At 39.7% G+C, this 16,481-nt stretch overlaps 1 protein-coding gene and 1 long non-coding RNA gene across 7 annotated transcripts in view; one reads left to right on the top strand and one right to left on the bottom strand.

Moving 5' to 3' along the window:
* Positions 1-268: 268 nt before the first annotated feature.
* LOC127573020 (uncharacterized) lies at positions 269-13,387 on the bottom strand. Its single transcript, XR_007956741.1, has 3 exons — positions 13,294-13,387; positions 1,740-1,842; positions 269-399 (listed from the first exon to the last, which is right to left on the bottom strand). It is a non-coding gene; the product is annotated as an uncharacterized LOC127573020 (long non-coding RNA).
* Positions 12,398-16,481, top strand: part of LOC127573018 (glutamate receptor 3-like) — a 239,866-nt gene continuing 235,782 nt past the window's right edge. For 5 of the 6 annotated variants that reach the window (XM_052020759.1, XM_052020756.1, XM_052020758.1 and 2 more), the window contains exons 1-2: positions 12,398-12,872; positions 13,188-13,346. In XM_052020759.1, the coding sequence (XP_051876719.1) occupies positions 12,782-12,872; positions 13,188-13,346 (250 nt within the window). In that variant the 5' untranslated portion in view covers positions 12,398-12,781. Of the gene's footprint in view, positions 12,873-13,187; positions 13,347-16,481 lie in introns of those variants that run through there. The other variant, XM_052020760.1, reaches the window with a different exon arrangement.

Here is a 16,481-nt window from a genome sequence, read left to right as displayed (position 1 = left end):
TTCCATTTATTTTAAGATATTCTGTGCAAAATGTGTCCACACAATAACAATCTGATAAAATTGAAGATGCTTTCAAATATCTTCAAAGCAATTTTTCTGGGTGAAGGACTTTGGGACTTGTTTTTGGTAATATTGTAATACACTCCGCAAAGTAAAAGTATCTTTATCACCTGAAGTTTACTAAGCAATAGCCTGAAGATCAGTAAGATGTACTTAAATATCTTATCCATCCAGGATGATATTGTTCTTGAGTATGGTATGAAGTTTATATTGTTAATCTGTGTCTTGTTTTTCCTTTGGATTTGGAAGAACCAGCAGACACTTTCTGGCAGCATCAACTGACAATTATTCATGAAGTAAAAACAAAATGCTGGAAACATTCAGCAACTCGGTCTGCATCTGCAAAGAAAGAAAAAAAAGTTAACATTTCAAGTTAATGTATATTGTGGTGTGTTGCTGAAGTAGAAGATTTTTTTAAAAATCAAATACTGGTGGAAACTATCTGTTTTTTGTTTTAGGGGTAGTTGTAGTGGCAGCCACAAGACACATTTGTTCCAGTTGTATACATTCCCTCTCTGGTCATTCAGGGGGACAGAAAGCTGGGGGTGGGAAGTGGTGAAATGGAAGATCAGATGTTGGTGAGTAGGAGGGTTGGCCCTTAAAATTCTACCCAACGTTTCTGATGTGCAACATGTACACATTCAATAAGTGTTCATCTATTACTACCTCCATATGGTCCTCAGGAAGAAATATGAGTGGAGACACTAATGCAATACTGCAGTGTCAGGTGTATTTTCTTCTAAGGTCTAGAATCCATGCATGGAAACAACTGTTGAAACCTTCGAACCCCCCGAACCCCCCCTGGCCCAGTACATGATCAGTCTGGAATGTCCATGGCCCTTCTTACAAGGGTACTGAGCTGAGAAACTAAATATTCAGCCAAAGTTGTGCAGCTCCTGAAGTCTTGGTAAGACAATTAATAGTAAGATTCTATACATTAATACTGCACTATGGACTACAGGGTGGGGACTTAGATATGCTTGGGCCACTGTAAAAGATATTCTAACAAGTGTCTTTTTTTTTAGTTGAAACTCAATTTTTCTCCAAAGGGCATCAGCTGACCTTGATGTTTTCTTCCACTGTGGCATCTAATCTATTTAAAGCAGCTCTCTATGGAGATGGTAAGCTAAACACATATTAACTACAAATTCAGATATTAAGGAAATTGATGTGTCCCATGCCATCAGGGATCTTTAAGAACTCCTGCTCTAATATTTTAGTCAAGAAAAACAAAATTGTGAACAGTGGTGTTGTGCATTCAATCTGTGCTCTGTGGATCTTTCCAGGATCAATACTTTTTAGGGACTCTGCTCATACTTTTCCATTCCTAGCCAACTTAGGACTGGCAGAAAATAATGCAGGTTTGCCGAGACCTGGTGCCCTTTAAGATCAATCCCCGATCTTGTACTCCCCGTGATGAGCTCCAAGTGAAGTGGTCATGATTCTGGGCCTGTCGACATTACATAAGTGCTGTTGTGATTGTGTGAATGACTCCTTCTCACACTTACTCTTCTGTCCTATCATTTGTCCTCGTAATATCACTGACGTAGAAGAATATAAATGCTTCTGGCACCTCAGCAGATCCATATCATCCTATAATTAGAAAACATTTCTCCAAAAACGTATTTGTGGTAATGACTATTTTGTTGTATTGTACAGCTTCCATTCAAATCACTTACCCATGCAATTTGATTGCTGTCACTAGCTTTCTTCCAGAATTCCTTTAATATCCTTCTGGTTTCAGGTACAGCATGGACATTCCATATCACATTTTCTCAGGCACTATTGCACAGGAAAGATCAATTTTAGTGAATGAAGCCATTGCACAGTGTGCAATAAACTCATCCCTTTCCCCATTTACCAATAACCTATCTCCCAACGTTAAATTGAACATTTTGAAATGATTTAGCTTGTACCATTCAATTGACTTTGGAAGATATAATGCTTTACAACAGGACTAAATTATTAATGTCAATGAGATTTTCCTTTTCAAACATTGCCTTAATTTTTCAAAAGCCCCTGTAAACTACTTTTCCTGGAACTTCTGGCAATACATGATAGCAGTCTAATATTGCACTGCTCAGGTATAAGATGGAAAAAAGCTGAGTGAGTTTATGTAACTGATAAAAAGCTACTTTGTTATGCATTATGAATAAAATTTCTGAATGAAGTAATGAATTTCTATTCTGTTGACCTGTGGGTCAATATCTATTAACACTGCTGCATTGTGAACAAATAGAAACTACTGTTTGACTTATGAAAATGTCACTAAATATATAAATATATTGGCACCTTAAATATAGATTAATTTTTTAATTAATTTTCAGTGTGTGAACATTACCGGCAAGGCTAGAATTCATTATCCAATTTCTTTGCTCTAAGAATATGATGGGCAATTTCTTGTTTGATGCAGCTGAGAGACTTGGTTGGTCACTACAGAGGGAATTAAGAATCACCCATGTTAGTGTGGGGCTGAGGAATGAGTGAATCAGTTCAGTTTTCACCAAAATCAAACCATTTCATGATTACTTGTACTAATATCAGAGTTTAATTTTATTATTTTCAAATTACTTTAAATTGGATTCAAATTCTCAAGATGACATGATGTGATTTGTAGTCATATTCTTAATGTGAGAGAGCTCTGAGGTAAGTAGACTAGTAACTATACTACAATACCCCCTTATTTAACTGTTCTGTAAGAATGCTCCAAGTTTAAAAACATAGGAAGCATGGAATGTGCAAAGTTACTTAACTGAATCAAGCCTGCACCATTTATTAGCTATTCACTGAGTAGTCTTACAACAAAAAATTGCAGTTATATAGCACATTTAATGTAGAACAGCATTCCAAGGCATTTCACTGGAGCATTGCCTGACAAAAATGGACACCGAGCCAAAGAGGGAAATATTGGAATGAGTTACCAGAGTGGCCAAAAAATTAATGGCCTTAAATGCATGATCAGGGACAGTGCAGAGAGTAACAAATCCTATCTCCCAGCAACTGCACTATTAGCCATATATCTGTTCCATGATATGCAACATCATTACACAGACAAGGACAATCTTTCATAATTAGGACTCTCAGTTAATACTTACACATCCCATCACATCCACATACACTTACAAATACTCCAAGCCTCATACCCACATTTCTCAGCTTGCACAAACTGCTAGTAATTCAATTACAGCAGGCATATCACCCAGGCACTTTGCAGGATACTCAATCCTCTGCGTTGCAGGAACAAATAGAGAAAAACTGTTGCAAATAATAGCAGACTGGCAGTCAACAGCCCAGGGTCATCATCCTGGAGGTGCACTTATTGCAGCAGCCACCAATGAGTTTCTGACCAGCAATAACGCGCGGATCCATTTTCCTCTTGCCCTGTACTTCCTTCTGAGTTACAAGCCTCAACAGAAGTATAAGCCACTTCCCTCCCCATTACCGTACAGTGTGCCTGTCTTATTTCATATAGCCAAGAGGCAATAATTGAGCTGCAAGGTAGGAGACACTGGGTTGTCAGGCAATAAATTCCTCACTGCAGAATACTCAGCCTCTGATACATTTATGCATCCATATGGTTATGTGGCAGTTCTAGTCAAGATTTTGGTTAAGAATGGATCCCAAGATCGGGACAGTAGGGATTTCAGTGACGGTAATGAATGGGAATGGCAATGCATTTCAAAGGAGAGGTGGGGGTTGGATGACAAGACCATAATTTGTTTAAGACATTCATTGCTTAAACATGTGAGGCACTACTTTTTTTTATGAATGTGCCTGAATGTTGCCACATCTTGCTGCAGTGACCACTGACTGCTTCATCCACTGATCAGCAACCATTTGAATCAGGCTTCTCCTCAATGAAATAACAATGTGATCAGTATTTCCTTGACTGAGTGGCCAGAAAGACCCTCATAATATCAGCTCTAACCTACCTTCTTCTGCCCCTTCTCCCTCCTCTTCCATCTCCTGAGCCTCCCCTTCTCTTTCTGCTCCTCCTCCCATTCCTATTCCTTTTCCTTGCTCTTTCTCCTCTTCCTGCCCCTGCTCTTTCAGCTCCACAGCTTGCTGGCATGAGCTGAGCCTGCATGATTATCAAGGTGTGAAGAATTTAGCAAGCTGTTACCAATGGGGGAAACACTCTCTGAAGCGCACTGCAGTGTGCCTCCACAGCTGTCCATGCACTGGAATCGCAGCTTTAGTACAATGGCCTGTTCAATTATATTTCAGGTGTGGGTGCTGAAAGACAGTGGCATATAAAAGCGATGCAAAATAATGAGCTCCCCTAGACTCTGCAATTGATCATTGATATCATCTGTGCACAGTCAAACACCAATGGAGCACTGAGGGTGTGAAATGCCTATCAGTATATTTCTTCAGTCTCGCTAAGCTCAATCACAGTGTGCATCATGGAGATACCCACAATGTTGGCAAGCACCCAGCCAAGAGCTCTCTGCTACTCTCTACTTGAGGAGAAGGAAATTAATTTAACTCTCAACAGAGAGCCTCTGTCATATCCCTAATGCAGTAGGGCCTTATGAATTGTGTCACACTCCTATTGTTCATAGTATCAGCCAGGAAAGATTGTGAGGTAAGAAGGTTAAAATCCACTGTCACTTACGTTGTCACACTAGTGTCAAGCATTAATCATCTCCAGCAAGAGAAGGTCTAAACGCTTTCCCTTGGCATTCAACAGCATGAACACCTTTGAGTATTGCCCACCACAACTCCCCATCATCATCAACATTCTGCAAATTACCAGGAACTTACCTGACCTGATAGAAGTTTATGAGAGGCATAGAGAAGGTAGATAGTCAAAAGCTTTATCCCAGGGAAGGGGTATCAAAAAGTGGTTGATATCTGGAATGCGCTGCCAGGGAAAGTGGTGGTGGAATCAGATACAATGTTTAAGGAGCATTTAGAAAAAGACTGAAATATGAAGGAATAGAAGGATATGCACCTCATGCAAACAAATGGGATTAGTGTAGATGGGTAAAAAGGTCAGCATAGACATAATGGGCCGAAAGGCCCATTTCTGTGACTTTATGATTCTATCAGCCACAAAAATCCTGTGGCTGCAGGTGCAGGTCAAAGGCAGGATATTCTATAGTGAGTGACCCACGTCCATTCCTTCATTACCATTGAAATAAAATCCCCTAATTCACAAGTCAACAGCACAGTGGGAGTTTCTTCTTAAAATACTGCACCCATGCACTGCGGTATTTCAAGAAGGTGGCTCACCAGCTCCTTCTCAAGAACTGTTCAGAATGGGCAATAAACTCTTGTTTTTTTCCCAGAATATTCACACCTCATGATTGAATTAAGAAAACATGAAATAGTCCATACATGGCTCTGCAGTGTGTGGTGAACATCAGCCACCACCTGCTTACTTTAGAGTAATGTTTCGACAGACATCACTACTCACTCTGGTGCACATACAGCAACCATTTCCTAAAGAACACTGTGGGAACACCCTCCTGCTGAGGGCCCTTCTACCCCTAATCTTCCTCCCTCTTCTGGCAGATTCCTCTCCTCTTCCTACCTGTCAATTTGGAGACCCTAACAAACTGCTACTCATGTGCTGGTTTCTTTGAGCAAAAGAACATGGCTAAAAGACTACTTGAAAATCTATTAGCAATCCCAACCTTAACATTCCTGAAGAGTTTAGAGAATTTTATGTCTTTGGAGAAAGCTATTGTGGGAGTCACGAACTATTTCTACTATGAATTAACCAACAATACTGCATATATAAATAGTACAATTGCAAGGTTTTCCCTTTTGCTCAAAACTACATTCTCCTAGTTATCAGCCGAATTATCACAGTCTAAGCTAGCTGCGTTGGGTTCAAATCAGCTTTGCACAAGGGCTGGCATTACCAATCCTACTCTATACTTGTGCGCACAAGCTGTGAGCATGCTATCTTGCTGACAAATTCCCCAAGAGCAATTCCAAATAATAATGTACACTTGTGATTTCTGCATAAAATTAGAAGCAAATCCACACCCATTGTGATGGAATACAAGGTCAAACTCCAGTTCAATCCTGTGGTCACAGAGAATGCATAGTTTCTTAAGTTTTAGGAGGTCATGGAGATAGAGAAGAATAAAACTCTGACGATGGAAATTTAGAAATCAAGGATCAGAGGTAAGTCGGCAGATATAAGTTGGCAAACTGCTCGGTGATGGGTGAATGTGACATTGCAAATTAGGATCTAGGTAGCAGAGTTTTGAATGAGGTCAAGTTCATGAACATTAGAAGATGGATGGCTGGACAGAAGAGCATCAGAATTAGGGGCTGGTTGGTGGGGAAGGGAGGTGTGAAGAGACGTGGTGACGAAGTATTGGGAATATCCTGTAATTTGGACATTTTCCTTTGATTTCCTCTGCTCCTTTACCTAAAAATGGTTTCTGTCTTTTTTGTGTTTCAGCATTTCACAATGCATCTTTACTCTTTCAGGAGTTCAATTTTTGTTAGTGCTCTAACTTTTTAAAAGCAGTTTATCTTTGTCAAAATGAACCAATTTTTAATGACAATGTCACAGTGGAAATGGAGAAACGCTGAAAGGCATTAATATCCATTAACATAGTGAATCTGAAAATATCCTCTCTCTAATAAATTCATTAAGAAAGCAGGTGCAAATAGCATGCCCCAGTATTCAAATTTTCAAGTCTTTACAGCAGCACCTAGACTCCATCAGCACAGCAAACTCAGTTCAAACCAGTCATGCACTTGACATCCTAGAGTTTGCATTCCTTGCCCCAGAGGGAATGAAGATGGGGGCTGTATTAAGGAAAAGGGTCAAGGTTATTTGCACTCTCATCTCCAAAATAGCACAATAGCGTAAACTTGTTCAAGCAGAATACTCTGTTTAGTCCAAAGCCAGAGAATCACAGCTGTACAGTAACTGATCAGAGCTTTTGTCTGTATGGAAGCAAATTAACTTAACTAATCACCCAAAATTTATTCATATGAAACCATTGTGGACAGAAAAAAATGTATGCAGACCTGAGGTGGTGGGGTGGTGGGGGGGTGGGGGGGGGGGGGTGATTTGTAAAGTTCTAGATACGACACTGCCACAAATTTTCCCTGAGCTCCTCACAGTGGTAAACTGGGTGGAACTGCAGACAATCTAACCTTGAAAACTGCATTGCATAACTGATTGGTTACCTTTGCACATTTCTATGGTACGAATGTGCAAGAACCATTATGCTCCCAGTGATTTTTGATTGGAATCTTTGCTTACAAGCTTTGATGCTATTCATAATTATATATTCTTACAATTGTTTTATTTAAAAAGGTGTTTGAACATGTCATGAGATTTTTAGCTGAAATTGTTTTGCATGTGCCCATTACTTTAATTGGAGGTGGGAAATTCATTTTGATCTTCAGTTTTACTTCTGCCTGTTGCATCATTACTCTAGTTCTCTGTTACAGCTCAAATTAAATAACTTGTAGACAAATGGTCCATTCCTCTCAATGGGTCTCCTTTCAAATTTTCTCTAATCAATTCAAGTCTGTGAGCATCACCTCATAGCCAAGAACAATAACTTGAGTCTTCCTAGTTCTGTGTTGAAGGGTCTCGAACATAATTGTTTTCTGACAATGAAGTACCCAGAACTGCACTGTACTTTATTGCAGCTGAACTTGTGATTTGTTACCACAGGTAGTGGTTGAGACAAATATCTCAGATGTCTTCAAAGGCAAAGTCACAAATACACGAAACAAAAGGTGATATGATATGATGGAACAATACTCATGTGCAGTTGTAAACACTAGCACACTCTTGTTGGGCCAAGTGGCCTGTTTCTGTGCCAAATGTGATTGAGCAAATTCATTATGCAATACACCTCATTAATAATATATTTATTTTGATCCAATACTTACAGTAAGTGAGCAATAATCATGCAAATTACAGTAATCCTACCTCTACTGCACCACACTGATGAATGATACTCCATCATCTTCAATGCGCAAACCATTCCATTTATTTACACCAATTGTGTTAATTCATTCAGATAATAGAATTAATTCATTCAGGAAGATTCCTTTCTACCTATGCTGACTATTTCAGTTAGTTTTAGTGAATGAGCCAAGTCAATATGATAGTAACAAAGTTGGTATTTGTCACTGAAGTAACTCAAAATTACAAAACTTGAAAATAGCACAATGTGCACAAACATTTTAAAAACTCACCATACATGTATTCATTTGTCAAATCTATTTCCTTCTTTCTCTTCTTTTCCTACTATGGCACTGTTTTTAAAAGTTCTATTTTTTTCTGTGTCTCTACTTTAATTGTACTTCTCTATTTAAATTTAAAAGACTTACTTAACTGCTGTCATTATTACTGTTCATTTTGGAGGTGAGACTATATTTTAAGAAGGGGCTTTCTGCAATTTTTTTGGAGATCAAGTAGATTAATATCTCAGATCAACCTATGATATAAAAGTTATTTCAAAATAAAAATAAATTCCTACTATGAAGGTAAAATCCATAACAGCTTCTGTACCCTAACTGTAGACACCCATCCTTTGCACTTAGAAGTTTTGGAAGTTAAAATTAATCTCCCTTCATTCAGTGGTAGCATTCTCACCTCTGACTCAGAACGCTGTTTAGTCCCACTTCCTAGCCCTGAGCAAGTAAACCAGATTGACATTCTGTGAAACACTGAAAGAAGTTAACAAAAAAGCAAAATATCACTATCAAGCCAAATTCTCTCTGCACCTGATATCATTGCATGCATGTTTATCAGCAACAGTTTACAGGCTGTGATACAAACCTGAAACTTAAAGCTGACCTTTCTCTCTCTTTTATAATGCAGGCTTCCCGAAACCATTAATGAACTCCAGACACTGTCCCCACTGAAAACTTGAATCCAATATGGGATCTTCCAATCTATACCAGTCAGCAGTGCAGTGGACAGTTTACCTTTTCCTTCTAGGGTGACTTTCTTGTTGAACGTTTCTAACAGGAAAATTGTTTTCTGCTTGGATCATGTATCTTCAGTAGAAGCAATAAAATTTGCATTTATGTGGTACATTCATCATCGTAATATGTCCCAAGTTGTTTTATAGGAGTAGCATCAAACAAAATTTGAAGTGAAGCCATGTAAAATTGTGTTAGGACAGGCAACCAAAAGCTAGGTTGAAGAACACAAGAAAAATAAGAACAAGAGTAGGCCTCCAGGTCTCCAAGCCTACCCCACCACTTAGTATGATCAAGGCTGATCTATGCTGGCCTCAACTCCTCTTCTGTGTCAGTTCCCCACAACCCTTGATTCCTTGATCTATCAAATATTTATCTATCTCTACCTTAAACATATCTAATGATCTTGCCTCAACCACCCTTGAGAGCAAAGAATTCCAGAGATTCACTGCAGAGTGATAGGTTTTAAGGAACAAGAGAAAGTAAAGATCTTTATGTACATAATACATGAAAATAACATTGCCGATATCAAATGGGCTTATTTTTACATGAATAGCCTTTGTGAATGGGGAACACAATGTACAGAACACTTTAATGGATAAAATCACAGCTAACAACTTTTATAAAAACAGGTGTGATACCCAAGTGTTTCTAGATACACCCTAGTAATGTAATACCAGTACATATTATGACCCATTTCCATGGACTATGTGCTATATTTAAGTTAGAAGTTTTCAGTTAGTGCAACTGTTGCTAATGTCCTGTCAGAATCACAAATTGTGATGGCATTTTTTTGACAACCGATCTTACTTCAGTTCAGATCCACAAAATTTTTGCGCACATCCTACTTTAGAGGAATTATGGCTTACAATGATCATCTGAAGTGCCAATCACATTTGTAGTGTTGTCTTATAACAAGTCTTGTGTCATATGTAATCTGAAAGGTACTAATCCAACACCTCTGTAAATATTATATTTTGAAATCGAGCCCTCAAGTTTATTTTGAAAAGTCATACCAATTTTATTCAAGAAATCATTTAGCTGCTGAAATAATTTTTTAATTTCATTCTTTTATCTTTAATTCTTTTATCAGAACAAATCCAAGTGCTTAAAAATGATTGTGTTATCTGCTGTTAAGCAAACAAGAACCTCAATGACCTTTTTCACTCTTTGTATAATCACAATCTCTTGTACACCTTAGAACAAGAAAATCAGCATAAATCAAGGAAGCAGTGTGGGAAATTGTAATCAGTATGACTAAAATAAGAGCTTGGTCACAGAGCAGGGTTGTCAACTGTTCCAGGTTCATGACACATACATCATAAATCCTGCACTCCAATCTCAATGTTATGCATTTGTCCTGTCAAAAAAAAGTTAGTTTTTATACCCAAGCCTCAGTGATGAAGTGCAATGTAATAACCCTTTCTTCCTGTTGAAAACTGACCTTATGCACATTTGTGACATATTATTTCACTAAAGGTGTAACATCATTTCCGGAGTTCTCCAAATATTAATTCATGGCTTCCAGCTGTTTCTCACCCATGGTCACATCATTTGACAATACAGTACATTCTATATCAACATCCACACCTTCCTCACCGTCCTTTCTCTCAGCTCTGCCACTGCCTCTGATTTGCCAGGCTGCATTTCCAGTTCTAGAATAGCAAATCAAAGGAAAACTGCATGAAAAGAAATCTGAAATAAAAAAAGAGGAAAATGATGGAAACACTCAGCAGGGCAGGTTGGGCCCAGAGAAAGAAAAACAGATGCTGCCTGATCTATTGAGAGTTTCCAGTATTTTCTCTTTTTTTTTATTTCTGGAATAGCAGAGATTTGTTCCCATTAAATATATGAAAGACTAAAAATATTATCCTTGGCACAAACTCCACTCTTTAGCTGTCAACTAAAGCCGAAGCATACTACTCCTAGCCTTGTATTCCAATCTGATGCTGAGATGAGCCTTTCTGCTCTACATCTTTGCTTCATCCAACACTGCTGCCTTCCGCTTCTGGAGTGTCACCCATCTCTACCCCATTTCAGCTCAATCTATTGCAGAAATCCTCCCCCATGCTTTTGTTACTTCTAGATTCCATTATGCCATTATATTCCACACTGTCCGATGAACTTACATCTTCTGTACATTTGAGCACATCTAAAACTCTCCTACCTGTATACCTGCCTACATCCTGTGCTTGACGTCATGCATTGCCTCTCTGGTCTTCAACACCTTGATATTAAAATTCTCAACTTACTGTACTACCTCAATGCACTCTGTACTACCTCAATGCACTCTGTACTACCTCAATGTACCTGCACTGTGTAATGAATTGATCTGTATGATCGGTATGCAAGACAAGTTTTCCACTGTACCTCGGTACAAGTGACAATAATAAACCAATACCAAATACCAAAAATCTCTCCATGATCTCACCTATCTCCTTCCAGTTCTAAAACCCTCTGAGGTCTCTACTGTTTTAATTTGGAATCATAGAATGAAATCATGGAATGTTTATGGGGCATAAGGAGATCCAAAATGTATGTCCCTAATTGCCAAGCACAAGATGGATTCTGAGTTCCTGCTTTCTGGAACATTAATTTAAATTTGCAGATTATCAGTAATATCATGTATCACCTGGATATGCCTGCCTTCTTCAACATTTTCAATTATAATCACTATACTGTGACCACGTTGTGTGGCAACCAAAGATTACGGAGGAAAGATAGGAAATTGGAGCTGAAACCAAAAATCAGATTGGCCATGGTCCTATTGAATAGTGGAGAAAGCTTGAGGAACCACGTGGCCTACCCCTACTCCTATTTCCATAAACTGGCTGGGTCCTGAAGTTCTCGCATTCCGCCCCCCCCCCCCCTTTCTCCACCTCTCTTTATTGATTAGGTAATCCTTAAAAGACCACTTTGACCAAGATTTTGGTTATCTGTCCTAAGGTTTAAGTACTTCTGCTTGATAATGTTCTGGGGAGTATCTGTGCGAGGTTTCCTGCTTTAAATAAATAATTGTCCTTAAATCTGCAAGCAAAACAAATCATTGATACACCTAAATTAGGCGTTTGATTTATTTTATTGCAAGAGAATGGGATTACAGTCGTTATTCCGTTTTTGAACCCTATGTTGACCACAATAGGTTTATTTTCGGATTGTGTACATTTCACTTCTTGTGGAAATAACCGAAATGCTCATTCTTCAGGACAAAAAATCAAGAAGCTGAAACCTTACCCCCGTACCTTTCAACGCCTTCACTGTCATAAAACCGAATGGTCTCCTCTGGTACTATACAGCTTGTTTGGCACAGAAATCAAACTACATACTATTTTGGTCTGTGATAGCTTTGAAATGCCTGCATCGTAGTATTAAAAATAAAAGAGGCAACGATGTCTCTTTAATGCTTTAAGCACACGTGAGGGCTGTGTTTTCTGTTCAGTGCACCGCGCAGTCGACCAACGATAGCATAGGACTTGTGCTTTGCAGCCCCGCTCTGCAGTTGCAGCGATGTTAAGAGATGCTGCTTAATTCAACGTCAGATCAACTTTGATCAATATTCCCCCGCCGCTCCAATTGGAGGCGCATGTTCAGATCCGCTCCTCATCACCACCATCTTTGCCAGTGTGAAATAGTCCTATTTTCCTCTGGCAAAATATTTTACCCTCGCCCAGCTAGGTCGTTGTAACTGAAACGTTTGAAGAGAGAGGGAGGAGGAAAGAGGGGTATTGCAGGATTTATATCCAGAGCAGTGCATCTGCCTTTTCCAGGTCGCTTTTAAGGAATTGAAATCAGACAGAAAATGGGACCAAACCTTCTGCAGTCTGTCTTCCTAATACTCAACGTGCTTTTTCGCGCAGCCTTCGGTGCTTTCCCCAGCAATGTCCAAATAGGTAAGTAACTCTTGTATTAAGTGCAGTGCATTAATGTTGTAGAACTTCACAACCAGCCACAGCAAGCGGGATCACGGAGACCAGCTTAAATGTATTAAAATAAATCAAGTCATTCCTAATTGAAGCCGGATAAAAAGGGTTTACTTTAATCCTAGAAGAAAGTTAAACTGATTACTGTTCGCGTTTTCTTTAAACACATTAAGACGTTCTAATCTACACTGTAGCATATATATACCGTATTGCGAGATGGAGCGGAGATAGAATGAGGGTTATGCGGCACAAGTCGATTTAATTCTTTTTTTAAATTCTATGTAGGGGGATTGTTCGCAAGAAGTACAGATCAGGAAAATAGCGCCTTCCGATTCGGGATTTACCTTCACAACACGAACCCAAATATTTCCGAAGCTCCATTTGCTCTTACCCCACATGTCGATAACCTCGAGTCTTCCAACAGTTTCTCGGTGACCAATGCTTGTGAGTACTGTTGTGCAGTTCTCTTCGCGTTTGGACTAGAGCGCTGAAATGGGGGCGAAATAAAAATACCTGCCTCAAAAGTTAATGAAGTCAGTCTAGTGATACCATTGCACTAAAAAAGTAATTGAAAATATCCTTCTAATTTCGCTAGATGTTTCTCTCTACCGATCTGGTTTCATGCATGTAACGATTCATTGACCCCTACAGCTCGCTATTGCTTGATGTTGTTATAGCCCGTGTATGTCATAAGCACATTGAGACAATTCGGATCAGTTCAGATGTTTTTCCAGTATTTGAACGTTTAATCTAAATCCTGAGTATTTAGGTAATAATGGTAAGGCGTTTATATTTGTATCACGGGGCAATATGTACGTTTGCCTACAGCCTGATCTATGCTAATTGCATTACTCTACTCGCTTCCATAAAGACATTTCTGATGAAAAATGACTTGGCGACCGTTTGCACATTCTCTCCAGCACCTTTTTTTTTACGGACTCTGCAGTTGTTGCAAGGTTCTCGCTCATTAGTAAGCAGGTCTCGAAGCACTTTGTTGCGCTATCATTTGAAAATAACCGCTGTCTGGAGCTGCGCACCTTTATCCCAAATGGTCTGTGATGTGATGTGTATGTGTTAGAAATACAAACTCCAGGTCGGCAGCAATAACCGTTAGTATGGTAGTGTCCTCGCCCGTTGCATCCCTTGCCTTTTCATGCACGTTGACCATGGAAGGGGGAGATGAAGAACGGTTTCAGTGCGGAATCTAACGGACCCTCAACTGAATCTAACTGTGTACACGGTGTTCGTGTCCCATTTATTCATAGAGGGCTGCTGTAAGTGTCCCACCAAGATGAGGCGCTGTATTTTCTTCCACATTTCTTTCCCAGACCTCACTCCAGAATATAGAAATCCTCAAGTGATTTTTTTTCTTTTAATTGTCTACCTTGTGTAGCAAGCGTTTGATACACGCCGAATGTGCTCCAACGATGAACCGTACCACAGTGCTCATCAGTAATGAAGACATGAAAGTTTATTCCTCCCCCAAAAAAAAGTCTTACTGTCGGGTTTATTTCTTCACCCTCCCCTCCGTCTCTCATTCTACCCCTGCCCGCATCGTATTCCTATTGTGCAGCTAATATGAAGCGTTTCCAGCGAATTGCGTTCTGGAACCTCAAAAGCCCGGGAGTAGGTTTTACTCCGGAGAGTCGCGCTGTAATTAGGGGGTGAGGACAGAATGCGGAGGAAACTGGACCTGGTCTCACGGGCGGGAGAATTTACTGGTGAATTGACGTATTGGCGGCAGGTTGGGTGGAAAGTGCTAGCGAAGTTGCTATTTGACGCCTCAATGTGGAGCTCTCCGTGTCTCTCAACGCTTAGCAACTTGCTAAGGTGTGAAGTGCGGGAGCCCTACTCAAAGCAAATGTGTGAAAATGTTAGATAATCGCCAAGCAAAGTTGCATACAATCGCGCTCCCAGCGAAGTAGCTGGTCTTTGCCGCTGATTCACATATAAAGGGCAACTGGTTAGGAAGGGACAGTTCGTTTCTGTCAGAAGTCTTCGGACTGAAAAGGTTAATTCCACCTTTCTCTTCCCATTGCTCTTTTGCACTATTTATTTATTTTTGTAACTTGTAGTAATTTTATGTCTCTATCTTGCACTGCACTGCTGCCACAAAACAACAAATTTCACAACACGTGTCAGTGACAATGCACCTGATTCTGATAGATTTCTAACTCCCTCCGGCTTCTCTCTGTTTTAGTCCTAATTGTTCAAGAATCCCTCCCACGCCACCAAAATAGCCTGTGTATCAGTTTGAGGTCAGTTCAAACAGCCAGGTGGACTCTGCACCTGATGTAAAATGGAAACACCTGTAAAATATTTAGAGACGAGATTAAAATAGAGCGGCAGGACGGTTTTGGTTTTGATTTCGTCTTTGTGTCTTCTGCGCGCCATGAAGCTTGCCAGTGGACACCCGGTATTGGCAGGGAGAACATTTAGGTGGGTGGAGGAGGTGCCCAGTGGTTTGCAAAAAAAACATGCTGCATGACAAACTCTGCTTTTATCTTTGCATAACTTCCTATGAAATTACAAGGAATACCACTGCTCCGCCAGATGGGGGTTACCAATGGTATTCTGCAAAATAGGTAGCTCCTTTAACTGTCTGGAACAACATTACTGCAGACTGTAGGAAGGTTAAAGATTTTCAAATCGTGTTTGATAATGGAATGAATTAACAATTAAATATATGTGAGGAGTCTGTCAGGACTACTTTTGGTGGGTAATTTTGCACCGTTTCCAAAAGAATTGAATCTCCAAATAACCCTTAGACCTTGATGAAGGACGAATGTAGTTTGAAATTAAGGGCTGACTGTGGACGTGAATCACCTTCAAAAGGAACTAACGTACGTGACCCAGAACGCAAGCACAAACTCCTTTGGGCTCGGTAACTTGTGCATCCACCCCTCCCGATGCATGCTTAATACCATTCCGTGTGCGCGTCGAGGGCAATGAGTAGTACGCTCTGTTATGTAACATTTTTTTTCAGGAGAAACCCTCCTCATTGGCACCCATAAACACATCTCGGAAAGTACTATGATTATGTGCATCCCGCACAAACACTCTTCTGATCCGAAGCTGTCTCATTTTTGCATCGGTGTTCTCCTTTGGCTACAAAATTGCTCATCTCTCATTCTGTCATTTAACTAATGGTGTGAAACCCAGTTCCCTGGGCTGTGCAGTTGCCTCTCCTACTCTCCGGTGCTCAGTGGGTAAACATTCTACTGCTGCATATCCAATTCGTGCTATTTTTGCACTTCGAAAACAATTTACTGCAACAAAATGTTTTGAAAAATATTTGTACATTTCTATTTACGGCTGGAGACCTACGGATATACGCTCCCCCCCGTCTCCATCCACAATGAGCAGCATTTATGAAGACATCTAGTTCACATTATGATTAATTACCTACATCATTTCTTAACTCTTATCAAATTGTATAAATGATTGCTTATTCCTGAATTTCGATTTCCACTCGGACCCGTAACAAGAACGGAGTGTCAGCAATATAATTCAATACTTAATCTAATATTTGAAACCTATGCATGGCACATATGGTATTAAGTAATTAATGGCTAATTG

The sequence above is a fragment of the Pristis pectinata genome, chromosome 8 (assembly GCF_009764475.1).
Source record: "Pristis pectinata isolate sPriPec2 chromosome 8, sPriPec2.1.pri, whole genome shotgun sequence".
Classification (NCBI taxonomy): Eukaryota; Metazoa; Chordata; class Chondrichthyes; order Rhinopristiformes; family Pristidae; genus Pristis; species Pristis pectinata.
Note: the sequence above shows the minus strand (reverse complement) of the source record. Positions and strands in the feature narration are given on the sequence as shown.